This window comes from Dermacentor silvarum, chromosome 8 (assembly GCF_013339745.2).
Source record: "Dermacentor silvarum isolate Dsil-2018 chromosome 8, BIME_Dsil_1.4, whole genome shotgun sequence".
NCBI lineage: Eukaryota > Metazoa > Arthropoda > Arachnida > Ixodida > Ixodidae > Dermacentor > Dermacentor silvarum.
In genome coordinates this window covers 71,461,263-71,484,444 of record NC_051161.1, presented here as the reverse complement: position 1 = coordinate 71,484,444, position 23,182 = coordinate 71,461,263, and the positions used below count along the sequence as shown (strand labels likewise).

Below are 23,182 nucleotides of genomic sequence, written 5' to 3'. Positions count from 1 at the left end.
GAAGGGTTGCTTCCGCTGATGGCAACCCTGGTGGAACATGCCGTTGCAAACGTGGATCCAATCTGTGGAGGCGTGCGTTGATGAATTCACTGGTGTTCCAGAGAGTCTGTGTGAGCTCGCGTGCGAGGGAGCGAATCTTTATGGCTGCATCTGTTGTCGGCAGTAGTATTAATATAATATGGGCACCATCGTGGGCCGATCGGGCAGCGTCATCCGCACTGTGATTTCCCGAAATTCCGCAGTGACCCGGTATCCACTGGTAGATGATGTTGTGCCCTATGACAGTTGCTTGATGGTGAAGTAGTCAGATGTCTGCGACTAATTGTACGTTAGGTCCGTGGTTGAAATGGGACAGCAGGCACTTGAGAACTGCCTTCGAGTCACGAAAGATGGACCACGACCTTGATAATTTGGTACCAATAAACTCCAGAGCAGCAGCGATAGCTGAGAGTTCTGCAGCCGTCAACGATGTAATGTGATACATGTTGAAATGGATGGTGACAGATTTCGCGGGAATTGTCACAGCTCCAGCTGAACTTTTGGAGGAGACAGAACCGTCCTTATAAACTTGGATGCGTTCTCTGTGCTTCTCATGCATGAATGAAAGCACTGGTTTATATGAGGGAGAATGATGACATCTCCGTTTTTTTTTATACCGGGAATTACAGAAGGGCTTGGATTAGTTACAGGCACCACAGTGGTATAGATAGCGTGCTGCAGGCATCAAAGTAGATAATGTAGCTTATGAGTCATTTTGTGATTAGCAGTCTGTGTCCACTTTGGCTGTATTGAGGCTATCTCTCTCTCTCTCTCTCTCTCTATATATATATATATATATATATATATACATGTCGAGACAAGAAAAGCGCTAGAAGCGCTTGTCCTGTATCGCTTTGTCGCTTGTGCTTACTGCGCTATGCTAGTTGTTTCACGATGAATAACCAACATGCTCAAATATATTCCTTTACAATTTCTTAACTTCATCACCCCATCTCATTTTCTGCCATCTTCGACTGCACTTTCCTACTTTCTCACTTATTCTGTAACTCCAATGGTCCTCCATTTATCTGCCCTATGCATTACATGGCCTGGCAAGCTCCATTTCTCTCTCTTATTGTTAACTAGAACATCGGGTACATTTTGTTATGGGGAGTATTTACTGTACAGTAAACGGCTAGCACTTGCCTAGTCAAGACTGCACTAAGCGCGCAAGGTTCATCAGGCTTTTCAGTCCGACAGGATAGCCTCTGACCCAGCCCGACTACAATGTCTTTGTATTCACCATTGCTCGTGACATTATCCCCGGCTGGTGAAGCACGGTCCCGGTGCTTGTTGTGGTCAAAAAGGGTTATCACAGTTGTAACGCTTCAGGCGGGAAACATGTACTATGTCACCTCGTGGTGTGACAGTCGATGAGGTGGATGCCGTGGGAGTTATCTCATAGCTGACAGGAGTCACCTGGCGCAGCACGCGGTAGGACCCGACGTACCGCGACATTAACTTTTCACAGAGGCCGACATGACGAGATGGGAGCCAGAGACGGACGAGAGAGCCCGGTGGAAAATCGGTATCCCGGTGTCGACGATTGTAAGTGGACTTTTGTGCGGTCTGCGATGAGGAGAACCGAGCGCAGCTACTGTGCAGCGCATCTAGCGCATAGGAAGTCGTGGACGGGGAGGCCGGATCAGAAGGGGGCAAGGTGTCAGAGGGTAATAAAGAATGGTGTCCAAAGAGAAGGTAAGAGGGTGAGTAGCTGGCAGTTTCATCACGCGACGAGTTGTATGCATATGGTAAAATGAGGCCACGGGCGTCTCAACAGACTGTGACTGACGATGTGTGTGCTGTGTACGTTATGTGCTCTCTCTCTCCTCCCCATCTTTCATTCCCCCTCATCCCGCTCCCATGTGTAGGGTAGCAAACCGGTTGTGCTGAACTGGTTAACCTCCCTGGCTTTCCTTCTCCACTCTTTCCTTCCTTCCTTCAACAGACATGCTACGTATTTTATAAAAGGGTTCTTGGCAGGTTAAAACTGTCACATTCTGATAGAATGCCATCTGTACGAAATATTTCCTACGGTAAACTTAACGAATGTAAGAGGTTCTTTCCAATGATTTAAAATAACCAGCCGTACTCGAAGGAACGTGGCTACTGTTCGTTATTTGAGAATAAACCTGTCGTGCAATGCCTGCGCGAATACTGAAAATATTCTGTGCGCCCACGATCGCTGCAAAGCACCAATAGAAGCTGTGCTCGCAGGCAGTATGGAGGAATCGTCCATGTGGCTCTGTACGGTAGCATTTCAAGTAACGTGTCAGCCATGAACGTTTCCAAAACTTAATGATTTGAAGCAGCCGGATCAGTAAGGACAGATCTTCGTTCAAGAGCATCAGATAGTTAGTACAGAGCTGCCTGCTTGTAAACAAACGGGCATTGCGACGTCTTCAGTCTAAACGAGCAGGCGATACTTTGATATTTGATCATTAATCTTTCCCGAGCAACTTCAAAAAGCTCTGCCACGTCTATTATTCTTTCCTTCCAGACATATTCGTGCTGAGGAGACCTTGTAGGACCTTTTAACGCGATAGCGTTAAGAGCCCCTTGTCGCATAAAATCCGGCGTCGGCAACTGGCGTGCGATGTCGGCATGCCGCGGAGAAAATAATCCCCAACCACTCCGACCGCGCAGGCCCTCCACGTGGTGCAAGGTTTTGGTGAACAAAAATTGAATTTCTCACAGTGAAATCCGTCAGAAAAATGGTAAAGCACGACTTTACCCTTCGGCGTCGGATTCGCCGTCGGATCGTTTACCAATCGGCGTCGGATTGTAATTTGAATGTACGAGAAAACCTAATTCTGCTACGAGGGAGCTCCAACACAAACTCCTTTTCCAGCATTTCTACCAGACCTACAGCCACGCGTTCGGGTACTTTACTTGCGAAAATGATATCCTGATGACGCTCGCATCCTAGGCAGGTTAGGGAGCCTATATGCAAGCGCTGTTTTAAAACAGCGCTTGCATGTAGGCTCCCTAAGGCAGGTCGAATTGGGACTTCACCTGCTAATTCGTTTTGATTGGGCCCCATGTCGCAGAAAATACGGTGTCAGCGTCAGCGGCGTCCAATAATGCTATCGCGTTCCAATCTTAAAGGCGAAGCTTTTCCAAGTTTTTTTTTCTTTTTTTTTTTTTTTTGGACGTTGAATGTGGGGTTATCGGCTGGAGCCATCAAAGCAAGCACTTTGGAACGGAGGGCGCGCGACCATCCCTTAACCACATGCGCGCCCCGATAGTGCTCAGCAGCTTAGCTCCCTTCCGCCTCTCCTTTTCCTTCCTCTCTCGAGTTAGAAAAAAATTGGCTTGCCCAAATTAGCTGGCGGGCCATAACGCCTTCACTGGTGTTCAATAATAGATTATTCAAAGCATCCATGGATATGCTCGTATTGTAATTAAATGGCGCTATTTTACAGATAGAATGACTTCTAAGTGTTTTATCTCTTCATGAAACGCCGCCAACGTCTTTGCTGCTGCAATCATCGCCCTCTCTTAGCCTAACTCACTTGCTCCGAGCGCTAGCTTAAGCTACTGATGGCCCCAAGCAGATGTCATAAAGATTAAACGTTCTGAGTGCTGTACTGGTGCAGGAACATTGTACTGAATTATTTTTGCAGTTATAAATCGTCTGAGTCGCCCCAGTCTGAGTAACCCCTCACATGCACGTCATGGCCTGACGTGTTCATCTTTCAGACCGCCTCTCTCCGAAAGAAGTTGCCAATCTTTCGCCCAGTAGCAATGGAATATGCAGGAATACTACTTGACTTTAATGACGCACTGCAAAATATACGTGTCAGCGTGTGCTGCTGCTATCCATTATCATTAGCAAAACTATTCTCCGTTGAACGAAGCTCTGTGTGTCAGCACAGAGAAGTAAGTCTACGGTGACAAAAGAACGCCGTGGCTATGTATACGAACAGCCGTATCAGTGTGATGTCAGCGCATGACCTTATCAAGCAGAGATGCAAAACTAGTTTGACAGTGAAAAATCTCCGCCTCCATTACACCCTGTGAGAGTGAATGTACAGCGAAGGTGTTGCGGACCTTACACAAGCGCCACCACCACAAGTCTTCGCACCGTCGAGATCAATGCAGCGTCCACGACGTCGTTCGCGCCCTTTCCGTAGGTGTGCTTGGACAAATCCTCTGGGAGTTGTCCAAGTACGTGGAATCATTGTGCCCCTTGCTCATCTCCACGCAGCCCGGTGTCATTATCAGTGTTATGTAACTTGGTCGGACTGGCATGAACGTTATCAACCCTTATGGGGCGTTATAAACCTTATTAGACTAGGTACGACCTTTATCACCCCTTTTTGTTGTTATTAATCTGATCGGACTCGATCCGAGCCTTATCAACGATTGTCGGTTGGTATAAACCTTATCGCAATAGATTCAATCTTTATCAACTCATATCAATGTTTATCAACTCAATCTTTATTAACCTTATCGGATATAATCTAATTCTTAATTACTCTTATCGGTGCTTATCATACTTTTCGGACTTGATAGGCTCTTCATCAACCTTATCAGCACTTTTTTACCTTATCTGAATTGCTCCGCCCAATATAAGTCCCTATCGCTCTTTAGCACATTATCATACTGCGTCGAACAATTATCAACTGTGATGAGGCCCATATAACCTCTCATCACTCCTTATCATCCTTATCAATCACTCACCGCTCATGTGTTGCGCGACGTGAAACGCATGAGCCTTCAGATATCCGTGGCATTTCCGTCGGTGAAGAAACGCCCCAATACATCCCACGAGTCCCGACCACCGTAACGCATCGACGATGTAGCGGGTTTGGCAATAATCCTGATGTCTGCAATGCTACAAGTCGGCCCTACAAGTTCTCCTAGAGATGGCTTTTATTCCACCATCACCAAAATTTTCAAGAAAGCCTTCATAGAAACTGTTCTCCTTTGGCATTTGTTTTATAACGGTGGTATCAGACGTTGATCCGGTTTAGACATATGGACCGTCGGCAAGCGTGAGTGTTAAGCCCAGTTTAGCTTCTGAGTGTGGGGTCATAGGCTCGAAACTCACCGCCACCGATCTTCTTTCCTTTCGATTTTATGTTGTTTTATACACTAATTTCTTTATATTATTTCGTCTTACGTGACCTACACGTTTCCTCGTTGGAAAGGCATTGCCTCAGAAATTTCCATAAAACAGTGCATTGGCTGCGACACGCCGATAGGTCACAACAACCTTTCAAGTATTGAGCTTTGGAGCTTACAAATGGCTGCCTAATACGATTACTATCTTGCAGGAGTATAAAAGTCTTTCGTCCAAAAGGCGAAGCATCAATTGCGATAGCAAAGTAGTGGAAACCTACATGATGTAAGGATAGCAGTTTTATCGGCGGTGTAAACTTGTAAGCATAGGCATACTGATTAAATTAACAAACGTGGTGTCATGCACGCACAAGCAAACTTGACAGATCTCACTCGGTGACCGCGGAAAATCCCTGTCAAAACGCTGGAGTGTAGAGATGGGTCGCTCAGGAGCGAGCCGGATCTTGTGAGCGGCCCTTTTTAAAGAGCGAGTGAGCGGTGGTTCAGTAAAAATGAGCGGCGGTTCTTTTGGAGAAAGGGAGCCGGTTCTCTCGCGTTCATAGAGCCGTGCCGACGCGTTCCGTCAGAGCCGTGTCTTCTGCTGGGTGCGACTTCCGCGCCATCTATTAGCGGTACGAGAAAGCAACTGCCCTCCCACCCTTCCTCGCAAGAGTCGCCTTCACCCCCTCGCCTTCGGCTGAAGAACGAAAGAACCGCCGCTCACTTACTGAACCACGGCTCCCTCGCTCTTCAAAAGAGCTGCTCAAAAGATCCGGCTGCGCTCAAGAGCGAGCCGCTCTTTTCGACACGGCTCCCTCGCTCTTCAAGAGATCCGGCTCGCTCCTGAGCGCTCAGGAGCGCGCCTATCTTTTGAAGAGTGAGGGAGCTGTGGTTCAATCAGTGAGCGGCGGTTCTTTTGGATAGAGGAAGCCGGCTGGGCTCTCTCTCGTTCAGTGAGCGTGAGGAACCGTTCCTAGAAAGCGCTCAGGAACGAGCCGGATCTTTTGAGCCGCTCTCTTGAAGAGCGATTGAGCCGTGGTTCAGTAAGTGAGCGGCGTTTCTTTCAGAGTGAGGAAGCCGGTTCGCTCACCTTGAATGAGCCGTGCCGAACCGTTCCGTCAGAGCTGGGTCTTCTGCTGAGTTTTTCGATTTCTGACCGACGAATGGTGGCCGGTGTGGGCAGACTCGCGCTACTGGTACTCGCTCGCAGTGTGTGGTGTGAGCAGCAGTCCCGTAGGTTTTTTGTGCGCCCTATGGTGTGGCACCCGATGCCACCGAGGGGAGAAGTAAAGAAGTTTTAATTGGAAAAGGATGGTACCGTTCGTTGCCTGCTGCTGCTCGAACGATGTCTCACGACTCTCACCGATCGCACATCGTGCGCTGGTCCAATAACATTTCGAAGATGGTGTTCCGTGTCTTTAAAGACAATGGGTGAACGTACAGTTTACTTCCTGGTCTTCATTTGTGCTAATTAGTGTAGTCATGAAAATGTCGCCTATGACATCCACTTCAGTGGATTTTCTGAGCGTGTATCATTAGCACGTCATTAAAACGAGGCCAATTAATGATCTGTTGTGTTGTAATAGAACTTCATTTTTTTTTCTTTTTTTTTTTTGTCCTGGCGTATGATGGCATGATCGCCAGTATCGCGCGTGCACTCAAGAGAAAAAAAAAACGAAAGGTACGTGCGGCAGTTTTGTGGATCTTTCGTATGATTTTTAAATTAAATTAAATTATGGGGTTTTACCTGCCAAAACCAGTTCTGATTATGAGGCAGGCCGTAGTGGGGGACTCGGGAAATTTGGACTACCTGGGGTTCTTTAACGTGCACCTAAATCTAAGTACACGGGTGTTTTCGCATTTCGCCCCCATCGAAATGCGGCCGCCGTGGCCGGGATTCGATCCCGCTACCTCGTGCTTAGCAGCCCAACACCATAGCCACTGAGCAACCACGGCGGGTCGTATGATTTTTGTATATTCCTTGAAGAAATGATTTCCACATTCATTTTGCATGGCGTTACAGCTTACTCATATTATAGTGAACGTACGTATGTGAATAAATGAATAAAGTTGAAACATAATGTACAATCATTTTGTGTTTTTTATTTTGACAAAAGTTGATTTTAAAGTACCACAAAAACAGACAAGCTTCTGTAATGACGATGAAGTTACATATTTTTTTTCTGAAAAAAGTACGTCGCATTCAGCCTGTCACAATATCATAAGCATTTTATCCCCAATATCAGAAAAGAAAGTTTCATTACAACCACGGTGGAAGAATATTAGGTGTTGACACTGTGCGCGAGCGAGCGTCCAGATTATGTTCGGCCGCGCGAGGGCGCACCGAGTAGCTCTGCTGCGAGAAGATAGATGGCGACGCGGCCAGCGGCGGCTTGGCATTCCTCTGCCTCCGCTAAATTTTCGTTCATAGTGGCGCCAGTAAAACTCAAAGCGCGAAGGAAATTCGTTATTTCAGATTAAGGTGATAAGTGTACCAGGCTGAATGCTTTGCTAACATGAAGGTATATTGTGCAGGGCGTGAATGACGTGAACACGGATCGATCGAGCAGCACTCAACGCCCACTCACATTCCGCTCGCGCGCACATTTCGTTCCCGCCGATCTAGTCATGCATACAAGCATAAAAAAATGAATTCAAGCCCGTGGGCTACCCCTCGATCAGAAGAAAATAGTGGCTGCATCGGAAAATTCAAACTCAGAAAACCGTTGAAGCATCGTCACGCGAATTCAGTGTGGGCGCGATATAATATAAGAAAAGAAATGGCGCAAGCTTGCGATATGCAACGCACTAGAGCAAAGTGGGTGTTCATGGCTAGAACCTATGATGAGCAAGCACATAGCTATGTAAAGAAATCTAAAGATAATTTATCAGGCGGGACGAAGGCAGGCGTTTTATCTTGGATTACAATATCACTAATACAGTTTACTTGTGAAAATCTTTTTTATTTCAGTTCCACTTAACATAGACAGTGTATATTATTCATTTAGATTTCGTCGTTTGGGGAGCGAGTGACTCTTGCAGGATCTAAGAGGTGACTTTCTTTTTTCTTAAATTGCACATGAGAATGTGCCAATGTAAGCGTATTGGACAATGCATGCTAGAGCTGTCCACAAATACACTTATACCCAGCACACAACAATCTCATAGACTTTTTATTTTTTATTTTGCAAAGACAGAATAATTTTAAAAAATGTGCATGAAGCAGCTCGATAATTTTAATAGAGGATAGCCTTCCCAGAAGCTTACGCGCTCTCATACACTCTCACAATGAAAAATGTTGAATAAAAACATGCAAGCGTGTAATATACACCGCACGCGCATTGTAAAAAAACATTCAGTATCCAGGATGGCACAAATTTGAAAATCAGGCACACATCTGCACAGAAAACAGCAGTATTATCAGCAGTATTAGCAGCAGAAAACAGCAGAAAAGAGCACAAAGATATAAAAACATGTAAATGTCACGTAGCTGAACAGAACCAAGGTAATTTTGTTTTCCGTCCCTTGGAGATACTGAGATTATTTTTTACATTTGGCCTAATTACATGATTAGTTTTAATTTATTAACTAACTTCTCAAATATTATAATTACATTAAAAGTTTCAATGAGAAAATTGTACAGCAACATGAAAGACTCCCGATACAGCTTCCTATTACTCAATACACGCTACGTAGAAGTATTTTTCCGAGCGTGAAAGAAGCCCACGAATACATGCAAAGTGCCTCGAGGCAATTTTGAGTCTATTCGCGGGTTTCTTTCACGCTCGGAAAACACTTTTATGTATCACGTATTGAGCAACAAAAAACTGTATCGGGAATCTTTCATGTTGCTGTGCAATTCTCTCGTTCACAGTTTTTTTTTAGCATTAGAAAAGTTGATTAAGCAGTTATGAAAATAATTATGTAATAAGGCGGAATGCAAAAAATAATCTTAGTATCTCCATGAGACGACAGACAACATTGCCTTGGTTCTGTCCAGCTATGTGACATTTTCATATTTTAAAATCTTGGTGCATGATAGTTAAGACACCCAGTATATATCTTATACATGCAGCAAAATTTGCACAGACTGCTGTGGCACACAGTTTTTGTGGCACACAGGAGGTTCTCTCTTCCGCAGCGGCTTTCGAGGTTTATTTGACCGTGTGTGGTTCTTCGGACGGTTCGGAAATAAGATAGGAACTCAGACAGAACAGGGCTCTTTGGCGCGTCAAGTAGCACCATTTTATCGAGCTCCGCGTAATATGCCGTCGATATCATATCCTCTGAAAAATGCTTGGCGCAAACATGGTCGGTAGGCATTAGAGTTCGGTCTGCCCTCAGATTTAAACGGCGGCACTGCTCTAGACCACCGCTGTCGGACGGCACTTTGAATAGAGGCACACGCTCCGCACAAGTTCGGTATCCAGAATTGCAGTTCGTGACGAAGCACTTTCTACCCATTTCAAACTCTCAGAAGGCCGCTTCCACCTTGGTCGAGGGCCCGTGGCGACAATACACAATCACAAGATGATGAAAGGCGCGTGAACAAAAAGTGTGCCTTCAAAACAGCACGGCTGCACATGCAAGCACAAAGCGCACAAAGACAGCGAAGCACGCGCCTTCCCGCCGAGGCTGGGACCGCATACCGCAGCGCCCTCTACGACGGCGCCGAACCAGCTGCAACCAAGCCGAACATAATCTGGACGCGAGCGAGCGGCGCTTTCGCGCGCGTTGGGGGGAGAGTGTCAGCACCTCTCCTTATTCTTTCACCGTGATTACAACTAAAAATTCACGCTTTTAATATATGTAAAAATATTCTCTAAACATAGCGAAAATAACAATAACACGGCTATTATGCATATATCGTTTTTTTTTCAAAGCCACATATCTATAGAGTATGCATAACACAGGTTACACGTTTAAGTGAACAGGTGAGCGGTTCAAATGAACCGGTTCATTTCAGTGAGCTGAGCCGTTCCGAGCCGCTCACTGAAGTGAGCCGTTTTGCCCATCTCTACTGGAGTGAGGAAGTGCGGCAGCACCACCGAGCGAATTGACCTTCGCGCTGCATCTTGCATCAAGCGAACTAAGCCGCGAAAGCACAGCGCACGTTGGACTGTGTCCCCGACGCAGATGACTTTCAAGATACAGCGGCCCGGGCGGGCGCGTGCGGCCGCCGCTGCCGCCACGATTGAACACGCCCCCTCCCCTGCCCCCGGAGCCTTGCGGCCCGGTCGGGCGCGCACAATAAGAATACTAAGGATTCAAAACTAGCAGCATAAGCAATGTAAACGTTCTCTTTCAGGAAAATCTCTTCCAGTTTCTCAAAGACCCTAAATTTCAACGACTGCATTTTAAATGTTTGTACAGAAAAATAAGCAAGCACTCGCCATGGCTACTCAATGCTATAGCGGTTGGTGAGCTCGAGGAGGAGGAAACAACTTTGTTTTGTCAATTTGGCTTAGTGAGGGGTGGCTACTAGGCGATGCCTTACAGCCACCTCCAGGGCTCTTTTTATGACCGAAGTTGAGCCTCCAGGCTCGGGTCCCAGGGTATTGCTTCGCAGGCTTCAGGCGAGGGAGCGGCCAGGAGATCTGTAGGGGGGGGGGGGAGGGGTCTTTCCTGCAGTCCCAGAGAATGTGATTTAAAGAGGCTGTGGGCCCACATAATGAGCAGTGTGGGTTCGTCAAGTCAGGGTAGAAGTGTGTGTATATTTGTGGGTTGGGAAAGGAGTACGTTTCGAGTCGGCGCCAGGTGAATTCCTGTCCCTTGGTGAGCTTGGAATGAAGTGTGGGTTTTATCCGTTTTTCTAGGTGGTAGTTTTGTGCAATATCGTGGTATGGGGTCAGTGGCTCGCTGACCAGGTCTCCCGGGTTAGAGACGGGGCCCACCTCTCGGTTGACGAATTCTCGGGAAGACTGATGGGCCGCCTTGTTCCCCGGATTCCTTGCGTAAGCCGGGGCCCATATCCATTCAATTGGGGTGGGTTCTTCTTTACTATCTTGTTGTTTGGGGGAAAGTAGGGGGCGCAGTATTTGCAGCGTGGTTGGGGCCACGATTCCACGTGGAAAGTTGGATATGGCGGTCTTTGAGTCACTGATTAAGGTGGTAAATCGGGCCGCTGCAGTGAGGGCAATGGCCACCTCTTCGGCAGCCGCCGAGATGAGGGCACGGAGAGCACCGGCCATCCTTATTGGTGTTGCTCGGGGCGCAGATTGGTTGTTGTCGTTGTGGTTGTTGATGTTGGGAACGGTATTTACGCTGATTGCGTACGTGTTATTTGGCGAGAAATATTGAGTAGCGTCGACGTATGCTGCTTCGGAGTTCGACCCATGGGCCTTGTGCAGGGCTTGAGCTCTTATCTTTTCGTCTGCCATCGTGATGACCTACCAGCATGTTGTTTGGCAGCGGCTTGATGAGGAATCTCTTTCTGATGTCGGTGGAATGGTGGCAGAATCTTTGCGCGTTGGGGATACTCTGTGCCCGATTCGGTCCAGGATCCAACGGCTCGGCCGGTCGTGTAGTCGGTGAATGTGCGCCGTGTGATGCGCTTCTAGAAGTTCTTCCAGGGTACTGTGTAACCCCACGCTTGATAGGCCCCCGGTAGGAGTTGTACGGATAAGCCGCAGCGCCGCCTTGTACACTTTGTGAATGAGGCGGTCCAGTTGTGCTCTTTCGGTTGGGAGATGATGTAGTTAGGAATGGGCGTAGGTGAGCCTTGAGATTACGAAGGTGTGGACCATTTGGAGTAGCTCCTTATCCTTCACGCCTTTCTTGTATGCCCTCACTCGGGTGATTAGATGTACCGCTTGATTCACCGCTATGGTGAGAAGATCCATGGTAATGTTACGGTCATTCTTCTGTACAAAAAGGTCCAGGACCCTCATGTGATCTACGTGGGATATTGCCATGTCATTGACGTGCATGTTAATGATGGGTAGTGGCCTCTTTATTCTGCGGCAGTCTGGGGGTCGAAGTATTAGTATTATCGATTTGCTCTGTTAGCACTATAAAAACCCGCGTCAGTCACGCGCTGGACGACCATGTCGGCGGCTTTCTGCAGGGTCTCTTCGACTTGTCCGCCCGATCCCGTGGTCTTCCAAAGCGTAATGTCGTCGGCGTAGGGTGTGTGTCGCATGCCGGGTATCGTGTCGAGTTTGGGTTATAGCGATTTCATTGCTAGGTTAAATAGGAAAGGTGACAGAACGGCTCCTTGAGGAGTGCCTCGATGTCGTGAGTTTTACTACTTGCCGCGGTGGCCATTTTCGATAAGGCTGGAATGCAAAAGCACTGGTGCACCGTGCTTTTGGGGCAACTTAAAAACTCAAGGAGGTCAGAATAACCACGATTCCACCACTATGGCCTCCCCCGTAATCCACATTCCAGTTTAGACATGCTAAAATTCCTGCATTTAAGGAATGAAATTTCAAAAATGTGCAGGTTTGTCAAGGAATTAACTGGTCTCCGAGGGGCCCTACTTTGCAATCTAAGTATCAGGAAAATATCCAAATAGGGGCACATCATTACGTTTAGAAAAAGCACAATTCCGAACAATCACCCACCACTTTCATTAAGAAGTGACAAGAATTCACCCAAATATGTATCTAAGATATCGCGAAACATATGTAGCCACAAAAAAATGAGCGCAGATTGCACAAGTGGTGCAAGGCTGGAGCAAACAGGGTAGCTTGTGATCGACCGAGCTTATGCCAGATCTTTGCTAGGCTCGGCCAAGTTTTGCTTGGAAACGGTATGTTTTGCTGGGTCAGGCTCAGTATAGACTCGACTCAGTTTCGCTAGACCCGATTCAGTATAGCTAGAGGCTGCCCAGGCCAAGAAACGATTATTCATGCATTTATTTCCCATTTCGGTTGGTCCCCCCACTATTCGGCGGTTTTCGGGTTACGCTAAGCTGCTGGAAGGGTAGCTATCCTGATGACCCGGGGTACTCAAACGCAGACTCTCGCGTTCTCGTTCTCGAAACTCGGGATCTTCGACTCAACGACGCCTCTTCTCGCCTGATGCTTTGACATGGTATTCCGGATGGGCAAAGCGTGTAACTAGGCTTAAGCAATGCTTGGCGAAGCGAGGACGCGGCCTGGCGAAGTGCTACCATGCCTAGGCGAAGCGAGGCACATGTGGTGTTGCTAGGCGACGCGAAGTGACGTCATGGCTTGATGGAGCAGGTGCGCGGTCGTAGCAGCTCGGCGCGGTGGTGCGGAGCAGCGGCGAAGCGAGGCGCAGCTGTGCCAAGTGGTTGCTAGGCAACGCGCGGTGACTTCGTTGCCAGGCGCAGTTTCTGGTCTACGGTACACGGGTCAACCTCCGGCTTAAACAGTTCCGCCGTTAAAAAAGCGATTCACATTCCGAAAGCCCAGTCTATGAAGCGCATATTATGGTCCGCCAACATGCCTTTCCGTTGTCGACAGTAAACGCATGCTTTTATCTGATGGAGACAAACTGCGAAGAAAAACTTTATCCTGAAAAGCGCATGGCTTGTTGCTTCCGAGAGCAACGGTTTGTCACGAAATCCTAAGGCGTTAACCGCGCATGTGTTGCAATATATCTCATAGAAAGCGTAACCAAGGATGCCGAGAAATATATTTGTGCTCGCACGTGGTTCAGTCACGTAGACGAGGTTTTAGTGTCGCATTGCGGCGTATATGCGAAAATTGGTGGTTTCACTGGCACCCGACGTATGTATAAAACTGCTCTTTGGTTATCCTGCCTAAACGTGCTCTCGCATACACCTCACTTCATGTCGCGCAAGAAACCAATATATGCAAGCGTCTTCTCATAGCGAGGCATTCCATATCACTAGCACCGTTAAGACGATTAGCGTACACTCACTTCTACAACGTTTTCTCGTAGCACTAAGCATTGAAATGCCAAAATCATTACGTGCAAGTGGTCGTTGCCTTAGGGTGACTAAATATGTTTCTGTTATATTTATTTCGACAAAATGCAAGCCTTGTCCAATTATCGGAGTGCACGTGTGTCAGAATACTTGACGGAGTGTTGAGGCAAACGTTTACATCGTGATCTGAGCATGCTTGCTGACGTCAGCGAGAAATCGGTTTTTGGTTTGTGACCTCAGCTATCAATCAAGTTTTCAAATGTTAGTATTATGCAAGCAGCATATATAAATGTTACTGCTTTCAAACTGCAGATATGTGATTAAGAAGGGCTTTTGGTAGTTTTATCAATCTCTTATCCTTTAAGCATTACTTGGTAATGTTGTACCACGCAGTCATAGCATTTACTTTTGGAGTCGCTGCTGCAAGTTTTGACTACAGCGGCCGGGCTACGTTGGAGGATGTAACCAAGGTAGGGAGATATATTTCTATTGTTATGCGAATCCCTTTAAGGGAAGCTTAATAGGCTCACTTGTGTCGGGGTCGGTGTACGCGTACGCGGTATCATCTTCAGCATTAGCTCGAGCGTCGTCGGCTTCTGCCACAACTGGCTCCGTTGCCGCTCATCATTCCAGCGGAGAATTTCACTACTCTTCTGTCGTCGTAATGGGGACGGGGGCATGAGCTATTGCTTAAGGGAGTATGAGTCATTCATTGTCTTGCGTGACGGACAGATTTAATTTTGAAGCAATTCCATTTCGCGGACTCGCAAGCAGCAATAGCGAGCGAATGCTGCTAGCCACGCCGCCGAGCAAACTCTAGACATCGAACTCAAGCGACAACAACGATGAGCCGAGAACCGTACAACGCAATGGAAGGAAAAGTTGCACGAAAGCGAAGGAAATGTACAAGGTATTAGAAGGATAAGTAGCATGAAAGCGAAGAAAAAGTAGTAGGAAAGGGTAGGTAAAGTAGTAGAGAAGGCACATGCACGACCGTGCTTCGGTTACCCCCATTTTCTCGACAGGGCAAAGGCTGGTGATCTTTTTTTTTTTTTACAAACTGGTCGCTATTTTCCGGGCCTGCAATTTGCATTCGGTACAGACGGATGTTTATCACAACCTGCGTTTTTTTCTCTCAGACAACTGACAAAATTCGTCGGCCTTTCCACTCCCTGAAGATGGTTAACCAGCGAAGCTGAAACGTGCGATCTGATTACAAGGCACGCCATAGGGGGACTCCGGAATAATATGAAGCAGCTGGAGTTACTTAACATGCACCTAAATCTAAGTACACGCGTGTTTTAGCATTTCGCCCCCGTCGATATGCGGCCGCCCTGACCAGGATTGGATCCTGTGACCTCGTACTCAGCCGCCTAAAACTTACCATAGCCAAAAAGCAACCACGGAGGGTCCGCCCATGTGGGCGCGGCTAGTGCTGTCCGTAAGGTCTGGACTCCTGTCCTTTTGATCTAAAACAGAAGGCTAATAGCGGATTTGGAATAAAAACAGATCTAAATAGTTTTACATTTTCCCATGCATGATGCCGCTTTTATTTTCAAAGCGAAGCGAAGCACATGCCTGTGTACAGAAACTTATCAGCAGCATGGAATCGAGCGTCGTCGTCATCTTCCGCAGCTGGCTCGTTGACTCGTGCTCGTGCTCGGCACACGCTCGTGCCACTGCTCCCGTGTTCATCGTTGTCCCTGGCTGCGTTGCAGCTAATAATTCCAGCGTAGAATTTCATTTCTCTTCTGACGTCGTAATGGGGAAGCCGCGTTTACGGGAGTACGAGCCATTGCTTAAGGGGATATGCCCTTAAGAAAATATGAGATGAGTTTCACATGAAGGTCTGATGACTTTTGACATTACAGCCAAATGAGTCTCTGATGTGTTTCTTCGGAAATATTCTGATGTATTCCTAATGCCATTCTAAAACATATTGGCCACCGTCGTTCTGATGCATACTTGATGAGTGCTTTTCTTGTGAGCATGAAATGTCTTCCTAATGCGTGCTCCAAAGCAGTTTTCGTGTGACCGTGTCATGTCTTCCTAATGAGCCTCTACGGAGTTTATACATTAGATTGCTGGCATTCATCGAATTCCTAAAACAAAATTAGCCACCACGTGTGGCAACATTTTCTCATGTGTCCTTGGTGCTTGATATACATATACCAAGCTAAGGTGCAGCACTTTTTCCAACATCCAACATGTACGTGGGTCCGTACATATGCTGCACATTAGACATTTCTCAACAAAAAAAAGTTTATAAAAACATTTATTGAGCATATACCACGCTTCCTTAAAGACAGAAGGAGGTTAAATGTAAGGAACACATAGTATCTGTCTGGTTATGGATGTGGTATTTTCCTTTCATTTAATCTCCCTGCTAGTCTTTGAGGAGAGGCTGTTTTTGAGGTGGAGGGTCGTCGTCTTGAAGCGAGTGCACGTGTACCCTGCATGGTGAAAGGACTGAAAATTAACAACACTTGGCAATGGACCACAGGAATACACACTGTATCACTTGCTGCGAAACGATTTGGAAATGTTAGTTGTGCGAAAAGTTTATGCAATGTCAGTTCACACAAAGTCGTTGAGGAACCGCTGTGTAGCCTTTGGGTGTAGCAGCAACTACAGTATGCCCAAATTTTTCTTGGCTGTACAAACATGCAACATGGATCAGCTGTGGGTGTACGTGTTGTGAACTACTTTAGCTGTATTCGTTTCCACTCGACAAAGAGCAGCAGTGTGTGTGGATTGCTAGCGGGAATTGCAAAATTTTCTATCTGATCACTTGGCGTGGAAACAAGCATAGGAGTGCTGGTGTACAAAACGTTTGTACATAGACGCAACACATACACACACGCAAGCATGACCCAATGCAACCCCGAGACATTTAAGTACCAGCCGTTATAGAATATTTGCATGAGCTACCGGCATAGTTCTCATGCATTTCAAGTCCACTATGTCATGCCTATGTTGGCCTATGTCACACCTATGTTGGTGCTCTCCCAGGCACATGTTGAGGCACCGGCCAGTCTGCCCTATGTAAATCTGACCAAATATACACATGATCAAAGGAATAGACTACAGAACCCCTAACGGATACAAGACAAGTTTGGTGGCATCTTTAACTAAGCAAGCCTCCCTTGCCTGGGTGTCTTTCTCAATTCGCTTGTGGACTGCTATGCACATATCTAACCAGAAAAAATAATATAGACAGGATATGAACGACTGTCCGTAAGTGAATTGTGAAAGGCGAGCAGGCAAGCGAGGCTTGCTTGATTACCACTAAATTTGTCCACTAAGATACCACTAAATTTGTCCAGTGTGTGTCCGAGGCAGTGTATTGTACTCCTTTCACATGTGGTCAAATGCACATAGTGCAGATTGGCGGATGCCTAAATATGTACTTAAGGTATCAACCATATTTGACTCTAAAGACCAGTATGCTCATCTGTCTTGGCCATGCATTGCAGCAATAGGGCTTCTGGCCAGATTACGATCGTGACCTATTTTTCACCTACAATGGAAAATTGACACGTGAAATCAGGCATACCGCATAAATAAAGAGACGTGTGAGCCGGCCCCATTAGGGTGTGAGCAACCCATAAGTGATGGTCTCCCTTCTCTCACAGTGTAAATTTTGTCCTGAAGTTACATGAACTGACCGGCAAACTCAAAAGGACGATACAAATTTCACCTAGTGGACACGGCTGGTTCTCAGAAAATGCACAAATACAGGGATGGGTATCCATGGCATATTGTAGTAACAGTTGTCGCAAGTTAGCTTCTTTGACATTGCTGCCATACTCCACCTGTCACAAGGCTCCACCTTCACATTTCATTTCAAGAAATTTAAGCTCATCATATGTGTATTTGCCAGTGGCAGTTAATCTGAGAACAAGACAGCAATTATTGTAAATAGCAATGTTAAAGTAACAATGGTAAGCACGCTGAACACTTAGACCTGTGACATATTTGGCACACTACTGTTCGAATTCTAACATGCATCAAAAACTGCACATGCGTGTAGCATAAACCGAGAAAAAATGCAGAAATAGAAGCTACAGCATAAGGAACAGTTTCAAAACAATAAAACCAAAATAAGAAGTGTAATATACTGTGTGCAAAGCAAAAATAAAACTGAACTTGCAGCCAAGTGATTGAAGCGAGAAAAAAATGCTAAACATCAGGGCATGTTTGGTTTAGTTTTATGTAGAACACGATAATGTGTGCAAATATTATGAACACAAATATGGAGCAAGTTGAATAAAGTTGCATAAATATTTAACCTATTTAGTAAGCTGAGTTGAGAAATATGTCGATAAGCTTATACACAAATCATACTGAGATCGTAATTTCTGGTACACATATACTTCATACATACCTGACATGACATCCAGATTACACGCCGTGCTGCTGTAGCCATGGCTGCGGGATCCCTCCATTTCCCTGCCATTATGTGGACACTGCTATAGAGTCACGGTCCCACCACTGCAAAATGAGTTCAGTGTTAACTTATAGCATTGATTGGCACAATAAAATTGTCATATCGTGAACACATGTAAGTTGCACATAAAAACAGTCACGAAAACATGTCTGCACTAGTGCAGGGTGGCAACGGAGCACAAGGTCGAGTCACTGAAGAATGTCATGATAATAGGGACCCCTTCATCAAAGTAACATTTTGAACACGCACGCAGCAGCTCATACAAGAAATGTTTGTTTACATAATAGAGTTTGCTTTCATGACTTAGTTTAAACAACTTTCCCCGGCCATGTTTAGTTACGTCAAAGTTATGGCAACACCCCTTGTTTTGAAAAGAATGCTGCACTAGTAGCAAGCTGGGACTGCTTACATTTTCTCCTCAAACTGCTCGTAAACCGAAAACCTGGTAAACAGAGATTATTTACAACGTCTAAGAATTTATAAGCGAAAAAACGTAATTGCAGTATGAATCGGTGAAGAAACAGATGAGTCGTTATTATGCAACTTCAGCTGAAAAGCGGATGCACACGCACAAGTGAACACGATTATTTCCGAACGTAATCTTTCTCCATCGGAAGAAAACGCTTATCAGGATATTCAATTTCGCATAAAAGCAATAAATTCTGACAAACAACGCGCAGCATGCACAAGCACAGTTTTCACTGTTGTCGCAGAAGTTCTATTTCTTACGTTCGCAAGGCACGCTATGCACACACGAGGAGCACGCACAACACACGTGTACTTAGCAAGCACGACCGCTTACCTTTTCAATGGTATGACGTTCTCCAAGTTGCCGGTGCTGCGTCGACGACATTACTCCCATCATAGATGTCGCTGCGTAGTGGACGAGCTGAGGCACGCTAACAACACGCATTATTTCTTTCTTTTCGACGTCGCACAGACGACCGCCATCTTGAAGACTGAGGAAAAACGACAGCGCCACCTGCATACTTGTGAGGTTGTTGTGGCCTCCGTGATGCCAACAATAATAACCAGTAAACTCATGTTTTGTGCCGTGTTACGCCCAGGTATACCAATATATGCTACGAGGCAAAACAAACCACCGAACAGTCCACATTTTGCACTATAGTTTATCATAGAAAGAAATTCTCTGACGTATTTTCAATTTTGGATTGCTTCCGCCGTCTGCAGCCAGTAAAAGCATAGCCTTAGAAATATGGTTATGTTATCCTTTGAAAGCCGTCGCTGGGGCATGAGTTGAATGATTTTGACTGCCTGCGCCGTCACTTGATTTTAGATAACTTCCTGTTGTCGTTCACATCAGCTGTAGGCTCAGAAATTGGCGAAACGATCTCTGCAGTGTGCCTTGGTCATGGTTTTCGCATAAACCCCAGCATTGGTTTTAAATCAACATTTTTGCCAAACTATGTAACACTGCGATTTGCCTGTAAATTGTGCTCGATATGGTAGACTAATAATCTGTATTATTAGCCCCCTCCGCCCCCCCCCCCCCTAAAAAAAATCGGAGCCCTTTCATTATGTGCAGATCGAAGACCGGCGAGGCTGTTGGTTTTGCTTCATTATATTTCAAATTGTTTTAATTTGGTGGTTATGTTAAATGGTTGGCAAGACACAACACATAACTTCGTTGCATCACCGCGCGCCGTATTCTGTATGTGCGAGTGAAAGCGAGTTTAGGCGACTAGATTCGCACCACTTTGCACCATCGGCCTCAGCACGTTAGGCCGCTACGCGTATCGGCTTCTCGTCGCTTTCGCATCCATTCGCGCTGTTGAGTGCGCCGGCGCTCCTCGACGGCTCTTCCTCTTCGGAGTGAGCGACACGGGTCTTACCCATACCCAGTCCAAGGTGCAACTGATGACGTCGCTAGGGAAATGGCTATGTCACGAGAGAATGAGACACGGCTACTGGTTGGCAAGGAGGTTTAAAAAAATTTGTTTTTTTTAACCTCCTTGCTGGTTGGTAAGACTATATTGCGTTTTCATCACTGACTTTTCGACACGCATCGTCATAGACTAGCGTTTGGGCAACAGCGTTCATCACTCCGGCGCATTGTTTTTGTCTCTCTAGATCCCACGTGGGACAAGGGTAATTCAAGGGCACGTTACAGGTCCCCGAGCCCCCATAGGTATGCGCCATAGCGCTGGACCCTTTTTACACTACCTCCAGGATCGGCCCATTTGTCTTTTGTCAACATTTCGGACAATTTTTTTTTCTAGATCCTAACCAAGGACAGCTTCGCTGCATAAAATAAAAAAATAAGAAAAAAAAATAAAAAATAAAAGTTGGTGTCATACACAATTTTATGTCATGTGCTTTGACATTAGCAATGACAAAAAAAAGCTGTGTACTCCTCTCATCAGAAATGCTCATATGCATTGCCATTTGAGTCTCTGATGTACTTGTGATGCTAAACAACATTAGACGATGCATTTTTGATGACTGTCTGATGGCACATTAGAAATGCATAACGTCCTAATCAGAAACTCATGGTTCATTTTCATAAGGGTGAGCCCCGTGGCGCGCCGGTGCCTGCTAATGTTGAGGATTGTCCCCTCACTTGCAACACACCAAGTTACAGATACTCAGAGACGCAAGTTGGCGACAAGTTTATTCAAGAGCGGCACTACCCAATGCATTCATGGCGCAGCTCGCCAAGGCGTCGACACGAAAGACGCTTATTGAAAAGTGGCACATACTAAGGGGATTTTTGCCGGAGGCTGCTAAAGCGCTGAGTTGGTGCCCTTGAGATACCCTTGTGAAGCTATATTTTTTTACCATTGCGCCACGTGATCATACTACACTTACAATACATCTTTTCTGGCGAAAAGAATCTACTATTTGTAAAATATAACGCCGCATCCGTAAAACCTTACAACGGGCCAAAATTTGTAAGGAGCACAAAAATTTGAGAGAGTTAGACAGTATGCTAGTCAATAGCATATCAGCTGCATAAAGACCCGCTAGTCAAATTTTTTTTCAGTCAAAGAAAAGTAAGTTTGCCTTGCGGGTTACATAAATGCTTCGTTAAGGTCCAGCACAAATAGTTTGTAAGATAATTTATACCTGTTATTTGTGTTCTTTCAGTTTTTTAACACCCAGGAAGTAATTGTTCTCTACATGCGAAGCTATTCACGTAAAATTGGGGACTATGATCCCATGTGTATCTCCAATACGGTAAAGAAGCTGGAAGGCAGCTTGATACGTTTGTACCAACGCTACGACTATGGCACACCAAGGTTAGCAACAACTGTTTCCTATCCTATCTCTTAGAGGGGAACTTGAATATAGGCATCCGGATGTATTGTGAACCCGCCGCTGCATCTGTTACCCCAATTCGTCTGCACAGATGACAACGGAAAACACAATTTAAACTTCCGTGATATTCAATTGAGTTCACGTATATTTCAATAAAAACCACCATGGAACCACGGTGAAGGAAAGGCAGAATTCAGCCCAAAATATCTTTCTCCACGTACACTGCTATGGTGGAAGTTTTACAAAAACACATGACGTCAATCGCCTGACAATCAAGCCAGCTACATCCGGGTGCTGCCATCGAGTGTTCATGCTCAAGTTCCGAGTGTTTAGATAGTCAGGTGGCGCTACAGCATTTCCGCTTAGAAAAAAAAAGGGTCACGCACACGATAAACCGAAAACTAATTAGAAAATATTTCGGCAGAACTCATCTCATGGTGACTGTTGACGTTAATACGATTAGCATTTGTGGAACCACCAAGTACAGTTCAGAACACTGGGGCTTTATTTGTACGTCCCTTCACTTGATCGACTCCATCGTTTCACTTCCTCTACATCACCTCACTTAGTCGTCTAAACTACCCGCCGGGGTGGCTCAGTCAGCTAAGGCGTTGCGTTGCTGAGCACGAGATCGCGGGATCGAATCCCGGCCGCGGCGGCCGCATTTCGATGGAGGCGAAATGCCAAAACGCCCGTGTGCTTGCGTTGTAGTGCACGTTAAAGAACCCCAGGTGGTCAAAATTATTCCGGAGCCCTCCACTACGGCGTGCCTCATAATCAGAACTGGTTTTGGCACGTAAAACCCCATAAAAAAGAAGAAGAAGAAGTCGTCTAAACCGGCGACGCGCCAGAAGATGAAGAAAAGTTTGCCACAGAAGGGCCATGGGAAGACGTGTGATTGTTTGACACAGATGGACGTGTCAGGATGTTTGCAGCTTTGAGGGTAGAAAAACGTCGTGCTTATTTGTGTGAGCAGAGGTTGGTGATGGACGCAAGTTTGTCATGAAAATCCATAGACGCTGGACGAAAGAAGTTGGATCCGAAACATTCGGCGTAGATACTGCCTTGAAGAGGTCACCCGGCAAGCGGAGAGTGCCGCTGTAAAGAATCTCAGCTATAGAGCAGACGAGTTCTGGTCGGAGTATTTATTTATTTATTTATTTATTTATTTCAATACGCTAAAGGCCCAGAGGGCATTACATAGGGGGAGGGGGGGTTATACAATTATAATGTACAACAAAGTTGCAAATACAAACGAAAATAGCAAAATACCACTACAAAACAACTATACAAAAGGACCGTTTACAAACCAAAGCAGGGAAGTACAAGAGCTGTCATCACACAATCAAGAGGTATACTTCATGCGCATTGACGAGGTTAGGCTTGCTGAGTGTCAATTCGATCAAGATACATCAGCAATTCTGTCTTAAAGGACGATATATCAGTAAGGGTAACTATTTGTTCCAGCAGATCGTTCCACTCCTTTA

General features: G+C 46.0%; 1 protein-coding gene across 2 annotated transcripts in view; it reads left to right on the top strand.

Moving 5' to 3' along the window:
- Positions 1–14,288: 14,288 nt before the first annotated feature.
- Positions 14,289–23,182, top strand: part of LOC125947571 (uncharacterized) — a 38,947-nt gene continuing 30,053 nt past the window's right edge. For both annotated transcript variants that reach the window (XM_049672616.1, XM_049672615.1), the window contains exons 1-2: positions 14,289–14,436; positions 21,525–21,676. In XM_049672616.1, coding sequence (XP_049528573.1) covers positions 14,344–14,436; positions 21,525–21,676 — 245 coding nt within the window. In that variant the 5' untranslated portion in view covers positions 14,289–14,343. The remainder of the gene's footprint in view (positions 14,437–21,524; positions 21,677–23,182) is intronic.